We start from the raw sequence: 20,518 nt of genomic DNA, 5'->3' as shown, positions 1-20,518 counted from the left end.
GTTCCCGATTGTATAAGGGAGGATATGTGAACGCGAGGCCTTGGGAAATCTGCTTTCTGTCGAATTAAAGAGATTCACCGCTCTCGTACTTTCACACAGAGAGCTTAACGACTCGGTGTAGGGAATTAGTAACTAGGGAATTACATATGCTTATCTGTATTCACTTATCACACGAAAATGCGTTTCGGAACTGCTGAGAAGTTATAGGGAGAAATCTGTTATTAGGAACTCTATTATTAGATCTCTTGTTATTAGCAAAAACGAATACCAGTTGAGGATGCTATGCAGATTTACTCTTCCTGTAAATATCGCAGCTAGTGACCGAGTTTCAGCCGAAATAACGAGATGCGCAATAATGAAGAGGGCAATCACTAGCACTACAAGCTGATACACGGACTTTACAGAAACACTATATTACCCGTGAAATTAAAAAAAAAGTGATACAAATAATGTAACGTAATGATTAGGGGAGTTGTTGTTTTCAGTAAAATAATATTTCAGGACTAAAATCAACATTGTTGTGTGGCACAAGTTTATGAAGATCACGCGTTCCGTTTTTAATCCCCCGGCCTGCGCGACTACGCCTATTTGTGACGTCACCCGCATTCCATCGACGACCTAACTGGCCGCTAGAGGCTCTGCGCGTGTTAAATACTCAACATGGTGTTTGAATGTTGTATGGTGTGAATGTATACTGTCTCGTTTGTGAAGTATTAACATAAACTTGCAAATTTGGATGTGTGCAGACGAGGCAAGTTATTGTTGAATAGTGAGTTCCATAAAGGCGAGTACTTATTAAATTAGACTTGTCTGTGGTGGCGAAGTAGTAAACTGTCATTTCCAAGCAAAGTGTCGGTCTTAACAGCGATTTGAGAGCTAGAGTGAATGCCCTTTGACGCCCAGTGCACCAAGGTACAACCCCCGTTTCAATCAGTGGGGGTTACAATATTTGTTCGCGTAAACTTTTGAAATGAATGTGACATGGTGCTGTGAAATTCCAAAAATTCATCGACAGGCAATAGGCATTTCCTGATACACTCTTTTGAATCAACAGTGGTACGTTGTGAGAAAGCTTTTCCGAGTAGTGATTGAAGAATGTTTGCTAAGAAGAAAAAGAAACCGCAGATTTCCTCTCCCACAAACTTTGAACACCGTGTGCACACGGGATTCGACAAGAGGGAGGGGCGGTATGTGGGGCTTCCACTACAGTGGGCGAGCATCGTTGGAAACAATCAAATCCTGAAGAGTACAAACAGACCACTACCTCTGGTCGACCCTTCTGAAATAACACCAACTGAGATTTTGGACTTAAAAGTAAGTAAAATCTATTGTTTTGCAAAAATGAAGTGGATGCCTTTGCATTTTTAAAAATTGTAATGTTTTCTGTGGTACTCAGGAATAGCTGTTTTGCACACCATCGTTTCTGTGTGGATATATTAGTCGTGATTTCTCAGTTGCAGTGACGAAGGAAAGTAGAAAGTATGATGTTATTGCAGAAAATAAGAGGTTTGGTCTGTGTAAAACTTCAGCCCTTTATTTTTGCCTATTTTGCTTCAGCATATTGCTGTATTTCATGTTTGCCTCTAAGAGGCAAACCAGAAAATGAATAGTACATACATGCTGCTTATATGAAACTTATGTCCACAATAGAGTATGGTAGATGTAGGTGTACTGCCACCTTTCCTCCTGCTGTAACCTTGGTTGTAGTCATAGAGCGATCTGTAGCTCAAAATTTCTCATTCTTTTCCAACTTCATGACGTTTGTGTAAGATATTGATGATGTAAATCTCTGTTTTCAATGTCTTTGGCTGTGGATTACTTGTACTGATTGCATTGGAAACCCTACAGTTGTTTACATCGTAGTGTGTACTACCCAAGATTATGAAGAAGCACTTGCATATCAGTAGGGAAGGTACAATAAGTATGCATAAATTTGAGAATTGTAGGTTTCATTGTGTCTGTAGGAAGAGTGTAATCATCATTTAAATAACTCCAGTTTCTGCTTGACCTCCTCCCCCCTTTCACCCCCCCCCCCCCCCCACACACACACACACACACATACACAAAAAGTATTTTCAACAACCATTACTTTTACTCCAAATACCATGTCATAAGCCACATGAGCAGTCAATAGACAATGTAGGGCCCATTTGTGTTCCATTATGGCAACTTTTGTGACGTATACTTTTGAAATAATTTTCGGACCAGAACAGGCTTGTTTACATTTTTCTGAAAGTTTTGATACTTTGTTGTTAAAGCTTGTGTTGCCCAACAAGCATTCCCAACAATTTTGTCACTTGTACTATTTTTAGGCCTTAGGGGCATACCAAAGAATTAACTGTTTATGTTGATTGCTTCCAGATTGTGTGTCATGTATTTTATTTACATCTACATCCATACACTGTAAACCACTGTGAAGTGCATGACGGAGAGTATTTCCCATTGTACCATGTATTAGGGTTCTTCTCTTCACCCTTTATATATAGGACACACAAAGAATGACTGCTTAACTCCTTCATGAATTCTGTAATTAGTCTAATGTTGTCTTCGGAATATCTACTTACATATCTCTACCTCTACATAAAGGATTGTAGTATATTCTTAGATTCTTCACTTAATGTTGGTTCTCAAAACTTCATAAGTAGACTTCTGTGGAATAGTTGACATCTATCTTTAAGTGTCTGCCAGTTCACGTTTATCAGCATTTCTGTGATGCTCTCCTTTTGGTCAGATAAATGTGTGATCACTTGTTTACACTTTTTTTTGTATTGTCCTACATTCAGTATCCCTTGGTAGTCCTATCTGATATTCATTCCACACTTTTAAACACTCTTTTTTGCCGTAGTGTATTGCAAGCGCATTTTCCATTATCATACCAATGAACTGCCACCTGCTTAACATACACTTGAGCTTATGTGATCATTTTTCATGTTCCAACAAAATGGTACCTGTGTGTATTTGTATGAGTTCACTGAGTCCAGCTGTGACTCACAGATAGTGTATTTGTAGAATTGTTTGTTTATTTATGTTTTTGTGTATATTTTACAGATCTGAATATTGAAAGTGAGTTGCCAGTCTTTGCATAGCTTTGAAACTGTACCACAATGTATCGGAATGTGTGTGTGCGTGTAACTTTTATAGGCAGTATGCCTACTTCATTATAGATAAGTTCATTAGTTGCATAAGTTATGAAGTTATTAATAATATTATCTGCCATACCATTGTCAACAGCAAGGGTCCGAAAGCTCTTCCCTATTGCACACCTGAAGTTACTCCTACATCTGTCCATGAATCTCCATTTCTAGAAAGAATGAAATGAAACCAGATCTAACACTTGGATATGTACACTATGTGATCAAAAGTATCTCGACAACTATTGGTGGACATTAATATGGGGTGTGTCCACACTTCACCTTTATGACAGATTCAACTCTTCTGGGGACATTTTCAGTGAAGTATCTAACGTCCACAGAGAAATGGCAATCCATTCTTCCTCAAGAGCCAAAACTGTAGAAGGTAGTGATGTTGGATGCTGGGGTCTGGAGTGAAATAGACGTTCCAACTGGTCTCAAAGTTCAGTTTTGTATTGGGTTCAGATCAGGACCCGGGGCAGACCAGTGTGTTTCTGGAATGTTATTGCCCATAAACCATTGCCTTACAGATGCTGTTTTATGACAGGGTGCATCGTTATGCTGATGCCATCAATCATCATCTCTGAGCTGTTCCTCCACTGTATACAGTACACAATACTGTAAAATGTGAAACTTCCTGGCAGATTAAAACTGTGTGCCGGACTGAGACTCGGAACTCGGGACCTTTGCCTTGTTCAGGCAAGTGCTCTACCAACTGAGCTACCCAAACACGACTCACGCCCCATCCTCAAAGCTTTACTTCTGCCAGTACCTCGTCTCCTACCTTGCAAGGTTCGCAGGAGAGCTTCTGTAAAGTTTGGAAGGTAGGAGACAAGGTACTGGCAGAAGTAAAGCTGTGAGTACCGGGCGTGAGTCGTGCTTGGGTAGCACAGTTGGTAGAGCACTTGCCCGCAAAAGGTAAAGGTCCCGAGTTCGAGTCTCGGTCCGGCACACAGTTTTAATCTGCCAGGAAGTTTCATATCAGCACACACTCTGCTGCAAAGTGAAAATCTCATATTGTAAAATTTGTTTGTACAGTTCCACATTTAGCATTTCCTTAAGCGAAATAAGGCAATCACGTCCTAATTGCAAAATATGCCGCCATACTATAGCGCCAAAGGTAATGATCTTCATGCGTTCAACAAACTCAAACCCTTCCATTGAATTGCCACAGCATATAGCATGATTTACCATTCCAAAACACTTATTTCAAGTCGTCTGGCTGTCTGGTGGCATCACTCTTTACACCACTTAAAGCATTGCTCAGATTATTATTTTTTTTTTATTATTTATTTATTTATTTTTTTTAGCAAGAACTCTGCAAACAGCTGCATTTTGAACCAGTTTTATTAAGATGACTGTTTGTGCAGCTCTTGCTACAAAATGTATTAGCGCAGCTGTGGATGCCCCAACCACAGAGTTGTTTGTAATTGCTTAGAAAAATGTGTGGCTTATGAGGAGCTACACGGCCATTGTACCTCATTCCTTTTTAACTCCTTACACACAGTCACTGTGTTTTTCAGCTGGCTGGTAGCATTTTGAAGCTCACAAGTGATTTTTTTCCATTATTTCATTGTATTTTTTTAGAACCATCATCTGCAATGCTTGGTGGTCCCTGTTCATCAGTACGTGAGGTTTGCTTGGTCTTGGTTCAGCTGTGGTTGTTCCTCCACTTTCCACTTCAGTCACATCGCCAATAGACGAATGGGCAGCTTTAGAAGGGTGGAAACGTCCCTGATGTATTTGTTACTCAGGTGACATCCAATGACTAGTTCACTTCCGAAATGACTAAGTTCTCCTGAATGACCCATTCTGCTGTTACCACTTGTCTACTAACAAGCCTCCTTGTACACTGGAGTGTCGTCATCTTGTGACTTGTAGTGAACAGTTTCACGTATATAGGTGTGTCCAGATATTTTCAAGCAGGTAGCGTATGTGTAATCTATAGGTATGAAGAAGGATTCATCCAAAAGTAACATTCTCATTCTTTTATATGTGTGCATGAAGGACTCGGCATGTCAACAGTTTGCTGACTTGTTACTTTTATTCCTATCATTCTATATGTGTGTTGTGTGCTGCATTAAATTTTGAGTTCAACAGTCATATATTAAATAAACACTTTGTACACTGCTTGTTAGCAGAAACTGTCTGAAGTAAAGTGTAAGCAAATTACAGTGTAACTTCTTGTAATTTTTTATCAGTTGTTTAAATCTGCACATAATGTGTAAATGAGGCCACAACATGACTATGTAAGCTTGTATGGGAAACTGTACTACCAGTAAAAAGTTTTGCAACTAAATACCTTAAAAAGCCAAATATCATATGTAATATTTTAGTGATTATACCTTACAGTAAACTAGAGTCTAGTGGGGTAGTTTGATACACAAGTCTTTGTTCTATCCAGAATAAATAACTGTTGTACCTACAGCTCTACAAGTGATTTGTGCCTATGCAAAGTATACTTATCAAGAGGAATGTTTGAAACAAGTCATTGGCTTTGACTGGTTCTGTAAAGTTAATGGATGCTTTCATGCCACCTTTTGGTGCATATATATACAGTTCTGTTGTTTGTTGGTGAAGCCAAGAGAGGAGAGGGCGACAGATTGAACTTATCTTAATCCGAGGTATAGAAATCACATTGAACTTTCATCTGCATGCAAGTATCCATACTATTTTTGGAGAAAAAAGAAATTGCTCAACATGTACAAATAGACAACACTTATAATAACTTTGATGCTCAACAAACATCAAAACTGGGAAAACACTGAGATCCATAATTGCATCATTTGTTTCGTATGTCATTACATTACTTATTACATAGCTGTGAGAATGTATGTTATTATAAAAAATTCATGCACTCTGGAGTTTAGGAGTTTAGGAAACAGTGTGGTACTACACCGACAGACTGATGATATCATCAATGTGGCATAGATTAAATTCTCAAGAAATGATCACAGGATGGCACCACTAACAATCCAAACCCATCAGTAAAGCAAAAACCGAAAAACTAACAGGGCCTCAATGGTAATTGTGGGTTTGGGATGGGGATGTTCTTGTTAGCAGCACTTTCAAACATACTAAAAACTTAAAAACATCAGACTACAGTGACTGTTATGATTTTCATCAGGAATAAAACTATGGAATGCATTATGTACATTTAAAAGTTGGCTGTCATTAGCTTCAACAAATTACAACCAAGCCGGTAGCTTACAGGCTAACCTATGATTTGGGCTACACTACAGTTCAGTCTTTCATGGCAACCTCATTTAAAAACAAGGGGCCAGTGGCACCATCACTGATAAAACAGAATGACATTTCAGCAATCTTCAATATACTTGCTGTCTCCGCAACACTTAAACAGATGTAGTAAAAACTACAAAGTGAGCTGGAACACTGGTAAGACACTAGACTCATATTAAGGTGGATGGCAGTTCAAATTCCCACCCAGCCATCCATATTTAAGGTTTGTTTAATTTCCTTAAATCACATAATGTCAGTGCTGGGATGGTTCCTTTCTACATCTACATACATACTCCGCAAGCCACCGCACAGTACGTGGTGGAGGGTATTCTTTACCATTACTTATCAAATCCCTTGCTGTTCCGTTCTCAGATAGACTATGGGAAAAATCAGTTTATATGCCTCCATACAAGCTCTCATTTCTTGTATCTTACTTTCATGGGCCTTACATGAAATGAAAGTTAATGGGAGTAGAGTCGTTCTGCAGTCAGATTCAAATGCCAGCACTCTAAATAGTGTCCCTTGAAAAGAACGTCACCTTCCCTCCAGGAAGCATCCCCATAATATTTTTTTGTTGTTTGACCTACTGATAACAAATCTAGTAGCCCACCTCCGAATTTCTTTGATGTCCTCCTTTAATGCGACCAGCTGCGGATCCCAAAAATTCAACCAGTACTCAAGAATAGGTCACGCTAATCTCCTATATGTGGTCCCCTTTATAGATGAACCCCATTTTCCTAAAGTCAACCATTCATCTTTCCTACTACACTCCTTACATGCTTGTTCCATTTGATAACATTTTGCAGCATTATGTCCAGATATTTAAACAGTGCGATTGTGTCAAGCAGTACACTGATAATGTTTTGTTCAAACATTATGGGTTTGTTTTTCCTTCTCGTCTGCATATAATTAGACTTTTCTACATTTAGAGCTAACTGCCATTCATCTCATCAACTATAAATTTTGCTAATTCATCTTACATCCTCCTATAGTCACTCATTGATGACACCTTCCTGTACACCACAGTATCTTCAGCTAACTGCCGCCGGCCGAAGTGGCCGTGCGGTTAAAGGCGCTGCAGTCTGGAACCACCAGACCGCTATGGACGCAGGTTCGAATCCTGCCTCGGGCATGGATGTTTGTGATGTCCTTAGGTTAGTTAGGTTTAACTAGTTCTAAGTTCTAGGGGACTAATGACCTCAGCAGTTGAGTCCCATAGTGCTCAGAGCCATTTTGAGCTAACTGCCACAGATTGCTTGCTACCCTTTCTGCCAGATCATCAATAATAGTATCACTATCAAACTTCCATGAGGCAGTCCTGATGATACCCTTGTCTCTGATGAACACTCGTCATTCAGTACAACATGCTTGGTCTTATTATGTAGGAAGTAACACTCACATGTCTAGGAACCTATTCCATATGCTCATACTTTTGTTAGTAGTTCGCAATGGGGTACTGTATCAAATGATTTTCGGAAATGTAGAAATGGAATCTGCCTCATCCATTGTCGTTGTTGTTGTTGTTGTTGTTGTTGTGGTCTTCAGTCCTGAGGCTGGTTTGATGCAGCTCTCCATGCTATTCTATCCTGTGCAAGCTTGTTCATCTCCCAGTACCTACTGCAACCTGCATCCTTCTGAATCTGCTTAGTGTATTCATCTCTTGGTCTCCCTCTATGATTTTTACCCTCCACGCTGCCCTCCAATGCTAAATTTGTGATCCCTTGATGCCTCAAAACATGTCCTACCAACCGATCCTTTCTTGTAGTCAAGCTGTGCCACAAACTTCTCTTCTCCCCAATCCTATTCAATACCTCCCCATTAGTTATGTGATCTACCCACCTTATCTTCAGCTTTCTTCTGTAGCACCACATTTCGAAAGCTTCTATTCTCTTCTTGTCCAAATTGGTTATCGTCCATGTTTCACTTCCATACATGGCTATACTCCATACAAATACTTTCAGAAACGACTTCCTGACACTTAAATCTATACTCGATGTTAACAAATTTCTCTTCTTCAGAAACAATTTCCTTGCCATTGCCAGTCTACATTTTATATCCTCTCTACTTTGACCATCATCAGTTATTTTACTCCCTAAATAGAAAAACTCCTTTACTACTTTAAGTGTCTCATTTCCTAATCTAATCCCTTCAGCATCACCCGATTTAATTTGACTACATTCCATTATCCTCGTTTTGCTTTTGTTGATGTTCATCTTATATCATCCTTTCAAGACACTGTCCATTCCGTTCAACTGCTCTTCCAAGTCCTTTGCTGTCTCTGACAGAATTATAATGTCGGCGGCGAACCTCAAAGATTTAATTTCTTCTCCATGGATTTTAATACTTACTCCAAATTTTTCTCTTGTTTCCTTTATTGCTTGCTCAATATGCAGATTGAATAACATCAGGGAGAGGCTACAACCCCGTCTCACTGCCTTCCCAACCACTGGTTTCTGTAAAAATTGTAAATAGCCTTTCTCTCCCTGTATTTTACCCATGCCACCTTCAGAATTTGAAAGGGAGTATTCCAGTCAACACTGTCAAAAGCTTTCTCTAAGTCTACAAATGCTAGAAATGTAGGTTTGCCTTTTCTTAATCTATCTTCTAAGATAAGTCGTAGGGTCAGTATTGTCTCACGTGTTCAAATATTTCTGTGGAATACAAACTGACCTTCCCCGAGGTCAGCTTCTACCAGTTTTTCCATTCGTCTGTAAAGAATTTGCATTAGTATTTTGCAGCCATAATGTATTAAACTGAAAGTTCGGTAATTTTCATATCTGTCAACATCTGCTTTCTTTGGGATTGGAATTATTATGTTCTTCTTGAAGTCTGAGGATATTTCACCTGTCTCATACATCTTGCTCACCAGAAGTTAGAGTTTTGTCAGGGCTGGCTCTCTCAAGGCTGTCAGTAGTTCTAATGGAATGTTGTCTACTCCCAGGGCCTTGTTTCGACTTAGGTCTTTCATTGCTCTGTCAAACTCTTCACGCAGTATCATATCTTTCATTTCATCTTCATCTACATCCTCTTCCATTTCCATAATATTGTCTTCAAGTACATCGCTCTTGTATAGACCCTCTATATACTCTTTCCACCTTTCTGCTTTCCCTTCTTTGCTTAGATCTGGGTTTCCATCTGAGCTCTTGATATTCATACAAGTGATTCTCTTTTCTCCAAAGGTCTCTTTAATTTTCCTGGAGGCAGTATCTGTCTTACCCCTAGTGAGATACGCCTCTACATCCTTACATTTGTCCTCTAGTCATCCCTGCTTAGCCATTTTGCACTTCCTGTCGATCTCATTTTTGAGACGTTTCTATTCCTTTTTGCCTGCTTCATTTACTACATTTTTATATTTTCTCCTTTCATCAATTAAATTCAATATTTCTTCTGTTACCTACTTCATCCTCTGTTACCTTCATTACTTGATCCCTCAAAACTACCCATTCTTCTTCTATAGTATTTCTTTCCCACATTCCTGTCAATTGTTCCCTTATGTTCTCCCTCAAACTCCGTTTAACCTCTGATTTTGTCAGTTTATCTCCTTAAGTTCCCACCTTTTTGCAGTTTCTTCAGTTTTAATTTACAGTTCATAACCAATAGATTGTTGTCAGAGTCCACACCTGCCCCTGGAAATGTCTTACAATTTAAAACCTGGTTCCTAAATCCTAGTCTTACCATTATATAATCTATCTGAAACCTTCCAGTATCTTCAGGGTTCTTCCATGTATACAACCTTCTTTCACGATTCTTGAACCAAGTGTTAGCTATGATTAAGTTATGCTCTGTGCAAAATTCTACCAGGCATCTTCCGCTTCCATTTCTTATCCACAATCCATAGTCACGTACTACATTTCCTTCTCTTCTTTTCCCCACTATCGAATTTCAGTCACCCATGACTATTAAATTTTCATCTCCCTTCACTATCTGAATAATTTCTTTTATCTCATCATACATTTCATCAATTTTGTCGTCATCTACAGAGCTAGTTGGCATATAAACTTGTACTACTGTTGTAGGCGTGGGCTTCATGTCTATCTTTGTCACAATAATGCGTTCGCTCTGCTGTTTGTGGTAGCTTACCCGCACTCGTATTTTTTTATTCATTATTGAACCTACTACTGCATTACCCCATTTGATTTTGTATTTGTAACCCTGTATTCACCTGAGAAAAAGTCTTATTCCTCCTGCCACTGAACTTCACTAAATCCCACTATATCTAACTTTAACCTATGCATTTCTCTTTTTAAATTTTCTAACCTACCTGCCCAATTGAGGGATCTGACATTCCACACTTCGCTCTGTAGAACGCCAGTTTCTTTTCTCTTGATAATGACGTCCTCTTGAGTAGTCCCCACCCAGAGATCCGAATAGGGGACTATTGTACCTCTGGAATATTTTACCCAAGAGGACGCCGCCATCATTTAACCATACAGTAAAGCTGCATGCCCTCGGGAAAAATTACGGGCTTTCAGCCGTTCGCAGTACCATCACAGCAAGGCCGTTTTGTTTAGTGTTACAAGGCCAGATCAGTCAATCATTCCGACTGTTGCCCCTGCAACTACTGAAAAGGCTGCTGCCCCTCTTCAGGAGCCACACGTTTGTCTGGCCCCTCAACAGATACCCTTCGTTGTGGTTGCACCTACGGTACGGCTATCTGTATTGCTGAGGCACGCAAGCCTCCCCACCAACGGCAAGGTCCATGGTTCATGGGGGGGGGGTCCTCATCCGTAGTTCACAGTAAATCATCTGAGGAAAAGGCAAGCTGAGTTTGTTAGGGTACAGTAAATTTCCTTCCTTATATCTCCCCAACCCGAGCTTGAGTTCCCCAGAGGACTTGTCACTCTTTGGCGGGTTCATGCTTGGCTACCGCGGGACCCCAGCCTTTGCAGCATTTTTTCCCTTCTGTGCTGCGTGTCTGTCCTCTTGCTATTCTTTCTCCCTTCCCTTGGGGAACATGTCTGTGGTGTTATTGAGAATGTTCTACATTGTTGGTCGCTGTCGTAAGAACAGTCTCACCATTGTTTTTTGCTCCCTTTTCCTTTCTTTGTTTCCCTTCTCCTCTTGTTCCTCCGCTTCGACATTTGGGATTCTTCTTTTTTTCTTCTTCCCCCTGAGCACTCCTGAAGGCTGATCCATGTGTCTGACACGTAACAGGTGTGAACAATCACCTAAGGCCAGTGCACATCCTTGTGCAGGGGGCTCCCAGTTGGAAGGAGCACGCCATCGGAGATGCTGGCAATCGCTGCGGATTTTCTCTCAACGAGTCAATCATCTTCGCAATCAATTTCTACAAAACGTAAACGTAATTTGAAGATCCTTCCCACTGCACCACGGTTCCTCACGGTCTCACATACTGAAGACGGTCAATCCTTGCCCACGGTAAATCTGTTTATTGTTCGGAAAGGTGTTGATGCAATTGCCGGTCCTGTGAAATCCTGCTCTCATTCATGGAATGCCACTTTGCTTTTGGAGACTACTTCCGATTCTCGAGACCAACAACTGCTCAGTGCCTACCCTGTTCGTGTCGAGGCCAGTAGAACTTTTAATTCTTCCCGTGGTGTAATTTATGCTAGGCTGCTCGACGGTCTAAGCGAGGCTGAAATCCAGTGTTACCTCTCTGATCAGGCTGTCATGGCCATCCATTGTGTAATGAAAAAGATAGATTCCTCCTTAGTGCCCACCCGCACTCTTTTTCCCACCTTTGATAGAGTGATGCTTCTGTTCAAGATAAGAGTGGGCTATGAAATTAATACAGTCCAGCTGTACATTCCGAAGTGGATACGCTGGTAGCAGTGTCGTCGTTTCGACCACACTAGAATGTCTTGTTGACATCCATCCAAGTGTGTAACCTGTGGTAGGGGTGCACACCTATAGTTCTGTTCTTGTTACCCCTCACTCCGTGAAGGACATGGCCACACAGAAACGTGACCTCCAATTCAGCTCTTAGGTTGTGAAATTACCCAGTCTCAAGATAGCATCACCATCCCCACACCAAGCCATCAAACTCTCGCGTCAGGGGGCGAAGCCACTAGCTACACAACTGATAGGCCAGAAAGGACAGAAGGAGTACTCCTGTGAAGACATCCTCCATCCCTCCAGCCAAACACCACCCGAGTCTTCCTGTAACAAGAAGGTCTTAAAGAAGCCCACCAAAGTCTTCTCCTTTGTTGACTCGAAGATTCTCTTCGTCGGTGTTGCCACGTGATACCTTAGCCTGGCTGGCCTCTGTGTCACCAGTGCGCACCACCAACCGTTTTTCAGCATTGGACTTCACAGACCGACTGCACAAGCAGGCCGATGTTTCTGTGGACGGAGCAGGGTCCTCCTGCTTCTGTGCCCTGTAGTAGTGACTCTTCACAGACTTCTCATTCGGAGGCCACTGAGGTGACACCCGTACAACTCTCCAATGGAACGTTCATGGTTTTGGTCCCACAATGCGGATTTTTGGCTGCTTTTAGCGTCACTGTGTCCCCTTGTACTCTTGACTTCAGGAAATGAAATTGCGCCCTCACGACCACTTTGAGCTTTCGCATTTCTTACCAGTTCATTTTGATTTTCTCCCTGAGGTCGGCATTCCATCTCGTGGGGGCATCATGCTGCCCATAAGGGATGTCATTCGTAGTCAACCCATCTCCCTGAATACCCATGTTCAAGCTATTGCAGTTTACCTTTTCCTTCCCCACCCGACTTTTTCCCTCTGTACCATTTGTGTACCTCCATCATTCGATGTCACCAGGGCAGACTTCCTTCAGCTTATTGGGCAGCTACCTCCCCCATTTTTGTTACTCGGTGACTTTAATGCGCATCATCCGCTTTGGGGTTTTTCCAGGACGTGTCAGAGAGGTGCCCTCTTGGCTGACTATTGGGGAAAATAGGACGAATGTTGAGGAAACACCGAGTATGAACTTTCGTCCACCAAATAAAACACGAGCATTATTGGGAAGTGTCAAAGACAATCTTGGTTTGCGGAAGGCTGGCATATACCAGATTCCGTGTCAGTGTGGGAAGACTTATGTTGGAGAGACAGTGCGTACCATCGAAGATCATTGCAGAGAACATCAGAGGCACACTCGACTTAGGTACTCCGACAAGTCGGCGGTCGCAGACCACTGTTTGTCCGTAAATCTCGAAATGGACTACAGACATACCAGGGTCCTGGCACAGACATCTAAATACTGGGACAGTGTCGTTAGAGAGGCTATCGAAACTTGTACCAGGGACGGACTCATCAACCGAGATTGCAGCTACGACCTCAGCAGGGCATGGGAACCAGCATTGAGTCTAATTAAAAAGATGCTCAGCAAAGGAAACGAACGGGCGACTAGGGCATACAAAGCAGTTACACTGACGCCACAAACGACGCCGACACCAGCGTCTCACCGGCCGCTGACGCGTGGGCGTGGACGGCAGAGAGAACGCCTTGCAAGGGAAAGGGATTTAAGATGGCCTCCCACCCTCAGGAGCTCAGTTCATCAGTGCATCTGCCAATGGCAACATGTCTGGTCACCGAAATATTTACTGTACGAGCAAGCACTTTCTGCTTAACACGTACAACCGCATCTGGGCAGAGGGCACATTTCCCGCATGCTGGCATGAAACCACCGTCATTCCCAAACCTAAGTCCGATGAGGACAAAAACCTTCCTTCTAGCTTCTGCCCATCTCTCTTACCAGCTGCATTTGCAAGGTGATGGAACGTGTGATTCATGCCCAGCTGGTATGGTGACTCGAGTTTCACAATTTACTGACAAATGCACAGTGTGGATTTCGAACACGGCATTCTGCAGTTGACCATCTTGTTACTTTTTCCACCCGTGTCATGAATCTCAGACTGTGTCCGTGTTTTTCGATTTGGAGAAGGCCTAAGGCACTTGCTGCAGTACTGGTATCCTCTATACTCTTAAGACGTGGGGCTTTCATTGCTGCCTGCCCTGTTGCCTTCAGGAATTTTTCAAAGACAGAGTTTTCAAGGTGCGTGTGGGTTCAGACTTGTTGGACACCATTGTCCAGGGAAACGGTGTGCCTCAGGGTTCCGTCAGGAGCATCATCCTCTTTGCTGTTGCCATTAACTCTATAATGGCCTGTCTCCCACCTGGCATCTCCGGCTCCATTTTTGTTGATAATTTTGCCATCTATTGCAGTTCTTCACAGATCTTTCTCACTCAGCGGCATCTTCAGTGATGTGTTGATTGTCTTTTGTCTTGGAGCGTTGACAGTGGCTTTTGTTTTTCCATTTACAAAACTGTCTGTATGAATTTCTGGTGGCGCAAATGGTTTCTTCCACCATCTATACATCTTGGGTGTGTTGCCCTTCCATTCGTTGAAACTATGAAATTCCTGGGGCTCATGCTCGATAGGAAACTCTCTTGGTCCTCCCATGTGTCTTACCTGGCAGACTACTGTACATCTGTACATGATTCTTCAATGTCTTACGTGTCCTCAATGGTAATTGCTGGGGTGTTGATCTAACCACCCTTGCCGCGCGGGATTAGCTGAGCAGTCTAAGGCGCTGCAGTCATGGACTGTGCGGCTGGTCCCGGCAGAGGTTCGAGTCCTCCCTCGGGCATGGGTGTGTTTATTTGTCCTTAGGATAATTTAGGTTAAATAGTGTGTAAGCTTAGGGACTGATGACCTTAGCAGTTAAGTCCCATAAGATGTCACACACATTTGACCATAACCACCCTCCTCTGTTTGTACCGGTCACTTGTCTGAAACTTGACTATGGGTACTTTTGTTTATGCATCTGCACATCCATCCCTCTTATGCCGTCTCAACATTATCCACCATTGTGGCATCCGATTGGTCACTGGTGCCTTTTACACTAGCCCGGTTGAGAGTCTGTATATTTAACTGCTGGACTACCGGTGTTCTACCACCGTGACTTTCTCCTCAGCAGGTATGTATGCCGTTTGTCAGCCATGCATAGCCTCTCATCCTATTCCTTTGATCACCAGTATGGGGCATGTTCCTCTTCTCTGTACCTCCTGGAGTCCACTTTCGGCACTTGCTACAGCGGCTGAACTTCACACTACCTGCAACTTTCTCGGTGAGTGTGAACCCTTCTCCACTGTGGCTTCGTGAAGCAGCCTGTGTTAACCTTGGCCTTAATTTGCTTCCTAAGGACACTACTCTAGCCTCGCTCAGTTACCTTCAGTTTTACGACCTTCGCATGGAACTTTGCTATAGTGTCTTTGTATACACTGATGGCTGTCGGACTGACTGTGCGGTTGGATGTGCCTTCGTCATTGGCACATGTGTCTTTCGATATCAGCTTCCGGCACACTGCTCAGTATTTACAGCCAAGCTCTTTGACCTGTATCAGAATACGGAGTACATCCGGTGACACAGGCCTTTCAATGTGTCCTCTGCTCAGACTCCCATAATGCAGTGAGTCCAGGAAAACTGTTACTTGCTCACTATTGGCGGAGCCAGTGTGATGTTTCTGTTGGTTCCTGGTCATGTTAGTCTGCCAGGAAATGAGGCTGCTGCCAAGCACCTCAGCCCTCTAGTTCCTATATTCCCTCCGATGATCTGTGTGTTGCCGTTTGTCAGGAGGTGATGTCCCTTTGACATCACCTATGGTCCGCCCTTCACGGGAATGAGCTCTGGCTTATTAAGCCTCTTCCAGTGGCTTGAATGATCTTTTCTTGGCCTTCCCACTGGAAGGAGGTCATTTTAACTAGGCTGCATATTGGTCACTGCCTTTTTAGCCATTTTCATTTGATAAGTGGCACTGTCTCACCACTTTGTACACATTGTGTACAAGTTTTAACTGTCTGCTACTTTCTGACAGAATACCCATTTTTGAACTGTATATGTTCCTGCTTTGGTTTGCCATCTGAGTTATCGGCCGTTTCAGCAAATGACGTGCAGGCTGTCGAACGCATTTTACTTTTTATCCGCTAAAGCAGTATGGTGAAGGCCATTTAAGTTTTAGTTTTGGACCTCCGTTTTTGTATGTTGTCATTTTTAGCCCTTTCTCCATGTGCCTATTTTTAGCTGTCTTCTCTTATGTCAGCTGAGACCGACATATAGTTGTTTTTTAAATCCTCTCTGCCTTCCTGTTCTATAGTTTTGATTGGGGCGTGTATGACTGCACTTGTTTTTTGCGCCCTAAAGCAAAACAAAGCCAAACTGAGCTTGAGTTTCTTCTCTAATGACCTCATCATCAATGGGACAATTAACCTTCATTTTTCTTTTTTATATGTAAACATCTAATCACAAAAACTATATGACATAGTCTTAAACAAAATACATGAACAGGCAGCCATCTACAATTCAAATGCTGTGTTGAGCCGCAGAAACATGCTGAAATTGGATCACAGTTGTTCAAACAACTTATGGGTATGCAGTCGGGTCACATTTTCAACAACCATCAATATTTAAACAGGTGTACACCCTGTGTTTTTTAAGGCACAAATGCAATGAGAGCACACTGTGCAAGGAAATCTTAAACCTAAGTATGCAGGGCATATGCTGAAAAAGAACATGCATACAGTGTAAACACTAATGCTACCACATAACCAAAAATTCACTTTGTGGGAAGTACCAGAAACTATTTATATGTGGTGACTTCAGTGTAAATTTTGTATATGATGGTGCAAGAAAAAGGATGTTAGTAGATTTCCTAAATTCATATGATCTGATTCGTACGGTGTTTTTTCCAACTAGGGTGCAGGGGAGCGGTAGCACAGCCATAGACAATATTTTTATTCAGTCTTCATTACTAGATGGGCATTCTGTTAGTAAAAGTGTGAATGGCCTTTCAGACCATGATGCACAAATTTTAACCCTGCAGCCAAGCGACTAGCGCGAGGTTTGGTGTTCTCGTAAAGATAAGTTATTTTAGATTATAAAACACATAGATTAGTACTGATTACGTGGTAAATAAGTGTATTAGTGTGCCGTTTAAGTGTACCATTAAAGGTTTCATTTCTCTTTACGTAATATAGCAGAAAACGCGAAAAGACCGTACAGTCGTATTTTCTGTTTACGTTCTGCTGCAGCAAATTTCGTTTAGTTGTTCCTTGCTCTCTCCAGCAATATAACTTAGCGTACCTCTTCATTATTTAACTAGCATTTCCGGAAAGTAGCGTAAAGTTTAACTTGTTGTTTCAGAAACTTTGCACTTTTGTTTTTGTTTACACACAGTTGCGTATAGGCCAAATTTGTGTAACCATATTTTCGTGTTTATCTGTAATTTAACTGACTTATTCTTAATAAATTATTACGTTTATCATGAGTGAAAAGTGCTTGACTTGCCGTAGAATTGTTAGGTCGGGGCTTTGGTGTGATGGGTGCTGTAGTTTTTTCCATGTGGGTGACTGTAGTGGCGTGGGAATAGGGGAAGTAAATGAGACTCATCAGTGGTTTTGTAGGATTTGTAGTAGAGATAGGAAGATACTGGAACAGGAGGGGAAAATTGCTGCCCTTCAGGCTGAGTTAGACAAGGCCAGGGGAGATCTTGACAGGTTAAGGAGGGAGAAGGGTAAAGAGAGGTGGGAAGTGGCAACAGGCAACAGGAGGAACAGGCCTAGAACTTTGTCTGACAGCTTTATGGTGAATGTGGAAAATAGATTTGACCTGTTGCTTCAGTTAGAAGCTGGTGAGCCTCAAGCAGTTACAGGTGTAGACAGGGCACAACAAACTTTCAGCAGCAAATTGAAAAGTAAGAATGTAGGGAAATCAGTAAAGAGAAAGAAAGTGTTGTTGTTAGGTAGTTCCCATGGAAGAGGTGTTGGCCAACTCTTGCAGGATGAACTAGGATCAGAATACCAGGTCACCAATTTTTTTAAACCTAGTGCTGGTCTGGAGCAGGTGACAGAGGATTTAGGATCACTTTGCAAAGATTTCACTAAGGAAGACACCGTGGTTATAGTGGGTGGGGCAGGTAACAGTATTGACAGAGATCCTGGGTACAGCGTAGAGTGTGACCTGGCGAAGATTGCATCAGCATCGAGGCATACCAGTGTTGAGTTTGTATCTGTTCTTGGGCGCCATGACCGACCTCATTTGAACTCTTCTGTCAAGAGAGTTAATTTGGAGCTGGAACGGCTGCTCATGTCGGGTGCGGGGTCACACATTGGTGTGGTTCATGTTGATTCTATCAGTAGGTGGGATTATACTAGGCATGGCCTTCACCTCAACAGGAAGGGGAAGAGTAAGTTGGCTGGGGAAATAGCAAGGAAGTTAAAGGGGGGAGGCACTGTCATGAGTGGTAAAATACCAGTGGTTATAGGATTCAGAAAAGACCCTTTTTTAGGGTAGGGAGGACAGAAAGAAAACAAATTTTAAGAGAGGTTAGAACTGAGACAAACCTTCAGCTTGAGAAAGAAATCAAAAAACATAATTCCAGCTTATTACATCAACATAAACAGCCATTGGTTAAGAATTTTCAACTGTCAGCAGATATTTTAACTCCATCCAATTTTAAGTCAGTCAATGTGAAATGTCAGCTATCTTTATTGCATCAAAATATTCGAGGACTGAGAAATAAAATTAATGAATTAACTATCTGCATAGATGAATTAGAGTCTTCAAACCCAGCTGACATAATCTGCCTCTCTGAACATCATGTGACCACTGGTATAGAACTTTTAAGTGTTACAGGGTTTAGGTTAGCATCTCATTTTTGTAGATCAGAAATGGAGAAAGGAGGAGTTGCCACATTCATCAGGAACTGTCATAAATTTAAGAACATAGACATTCATAAATTTTGCCTAGAACAGCATATGGAAGCATGTGCAACAGAATTAGATTTTCACAAAAAATCTTTCATAATATTAAGTGTATATCGAGCACCTGCAGGTAACTTTAATCTGTTTGTAAACCACCTTGAAGCTGTACTGGCCCATTTAACAACCAAAAACAAAGAAATAGTGGTTGCTGGTGATTTCAATGTAGATTTCCTTAAAGACTCTCCCAATAAGAACCTATTTGAGTTAGTAACACTATCATTCAACTTAATTCCCACAGTAAAGTTCCCCACTAGGATAACCACTTGCTCACAAACAGCCATTGATAATATCTTTATAGAAAAGTCAAATGAACAAAATTATATTACAAAACCAATAGTCAATGGCCTCTCAGACCATGACATGCAGTTCCTTCTGTTAAATGTTAATACTGAACAGGATATAAAATCTGTTAAATCTGAGCTCAAGAGGGTAATCAGTAAGCCAAAAATTGATTATTTTAGGACACTCCTCAGAGACATTCACTGGACTGATGTTTACAGTGCTCATGGCATGAATGAAAAATATAACATTTTTGCTAATAAAGTGCTTACCTTATTTGAACACTGCTTTCCCCCAAAACTTACCAAGGTTAGAGCAAAGTCTACAAAGAAGCCATGGATTACTCGAGGAATAGGGGTATCTTGTAAAACAAAAAGAAAACTGTATCTGTCAATCCGAAACATTTCCAATGTTGATGCTATAGCACATTATAAGAAATACTGCAAAATATTAAAGACTGTAATACGGATGTCAAAGCAAATATATTACAAGGAAAAGATAGTCATATCAGATAACAAAATAAAGACAATATGGGATATAGTGAAGGAGGAGACCGGTAGAACCAGACATGAAGAGGAACAAATAGCATTAAGAGTAAATGATGCATTGGTGACAGATGTGTATAGTGTTGCAGAACTTTTTAACAAACATTTTATAACTGTTACTGAAAAGATGGGGTTGTCAGGTTTGGTAGATGCTGCTATGGATTACCTTAGACCAGACATTTCAAGTAACTTCCATAATATGAATTTGACCCTCACTACCCCAACAGAAATAATGTCCATCATAAAATCTTTAAAATCAAAAACATCTAGTGGGTATGATGAAATATCAACAAAGTTAATTAAAGAATGTGATTCTGAGCTAAGTAACATATTAAGCTATCTGTGTAACCAGTCGTTTATCAGTGGAATATTTCCCGAATGGCTGAAATATGCTGAAGTTAAGCCACTGTTTAAGAAGGGAGATAAAGAAATAGCATCAAATTTCCGTCCAATTTCACTGTTGCCAGCATTCTCAAAAATTTTCGAAAAAGTAATGTACAGTCGTCTTTATAACCATCTTATCTCAAATAACATACTGTCAAAGTCACAGTTTGGATTTCTAAAAGGTTCTGATATTGAGAAGGCTA

The 20,518-nt window shown here is 41.4% G+C and overlaps 1 protein-coding gene across 1 annotated transcript in view; it reads left to right on the top strand.

Moving 5' to 3' along the window:
* The first annotated feature begins 675 nt into the window (after positions 1-675).
* Positions 676-20,518, top strand: part of LOC124716826 (serine/threonine-protein kinase PAK mbt) — a 127,029-nt gene continuing 107,186 nt past the window's right edge. The window contains exon 1 of the mRNA XM_047243379.1: positions 676-1,314. Coding sequence (XP_047099335.1) covers positions 1,096-1,314 — 219 coding nt within the window. The 5' untranslated portion in view covers positions 676-1,095. The remainder of the gene's footprint in view (positions 1,315-20,518) is intronic.

The sequence above is a fragment of the Schistocerca piceifrons genome, chromosome 9, assembly GCF_021461385.2.
Source record: "Schistocerca piceifrons isolate TAMUIC-IGC-003096 chromosome 9, iqSchPice1.1, whole genome shotgun sequence".
In the NCBI taxonomy this organism is placed as follows: domain Eukaryota; kingdom Metazoa; phylum Arthropoda; class Insecta; order Orthoptera; family Acrididae; genus Schistocerca; species Schistocerca piceifrons.
This window is presented reverse-complemented; position numbering and strand designations above follow the sequence as displayed.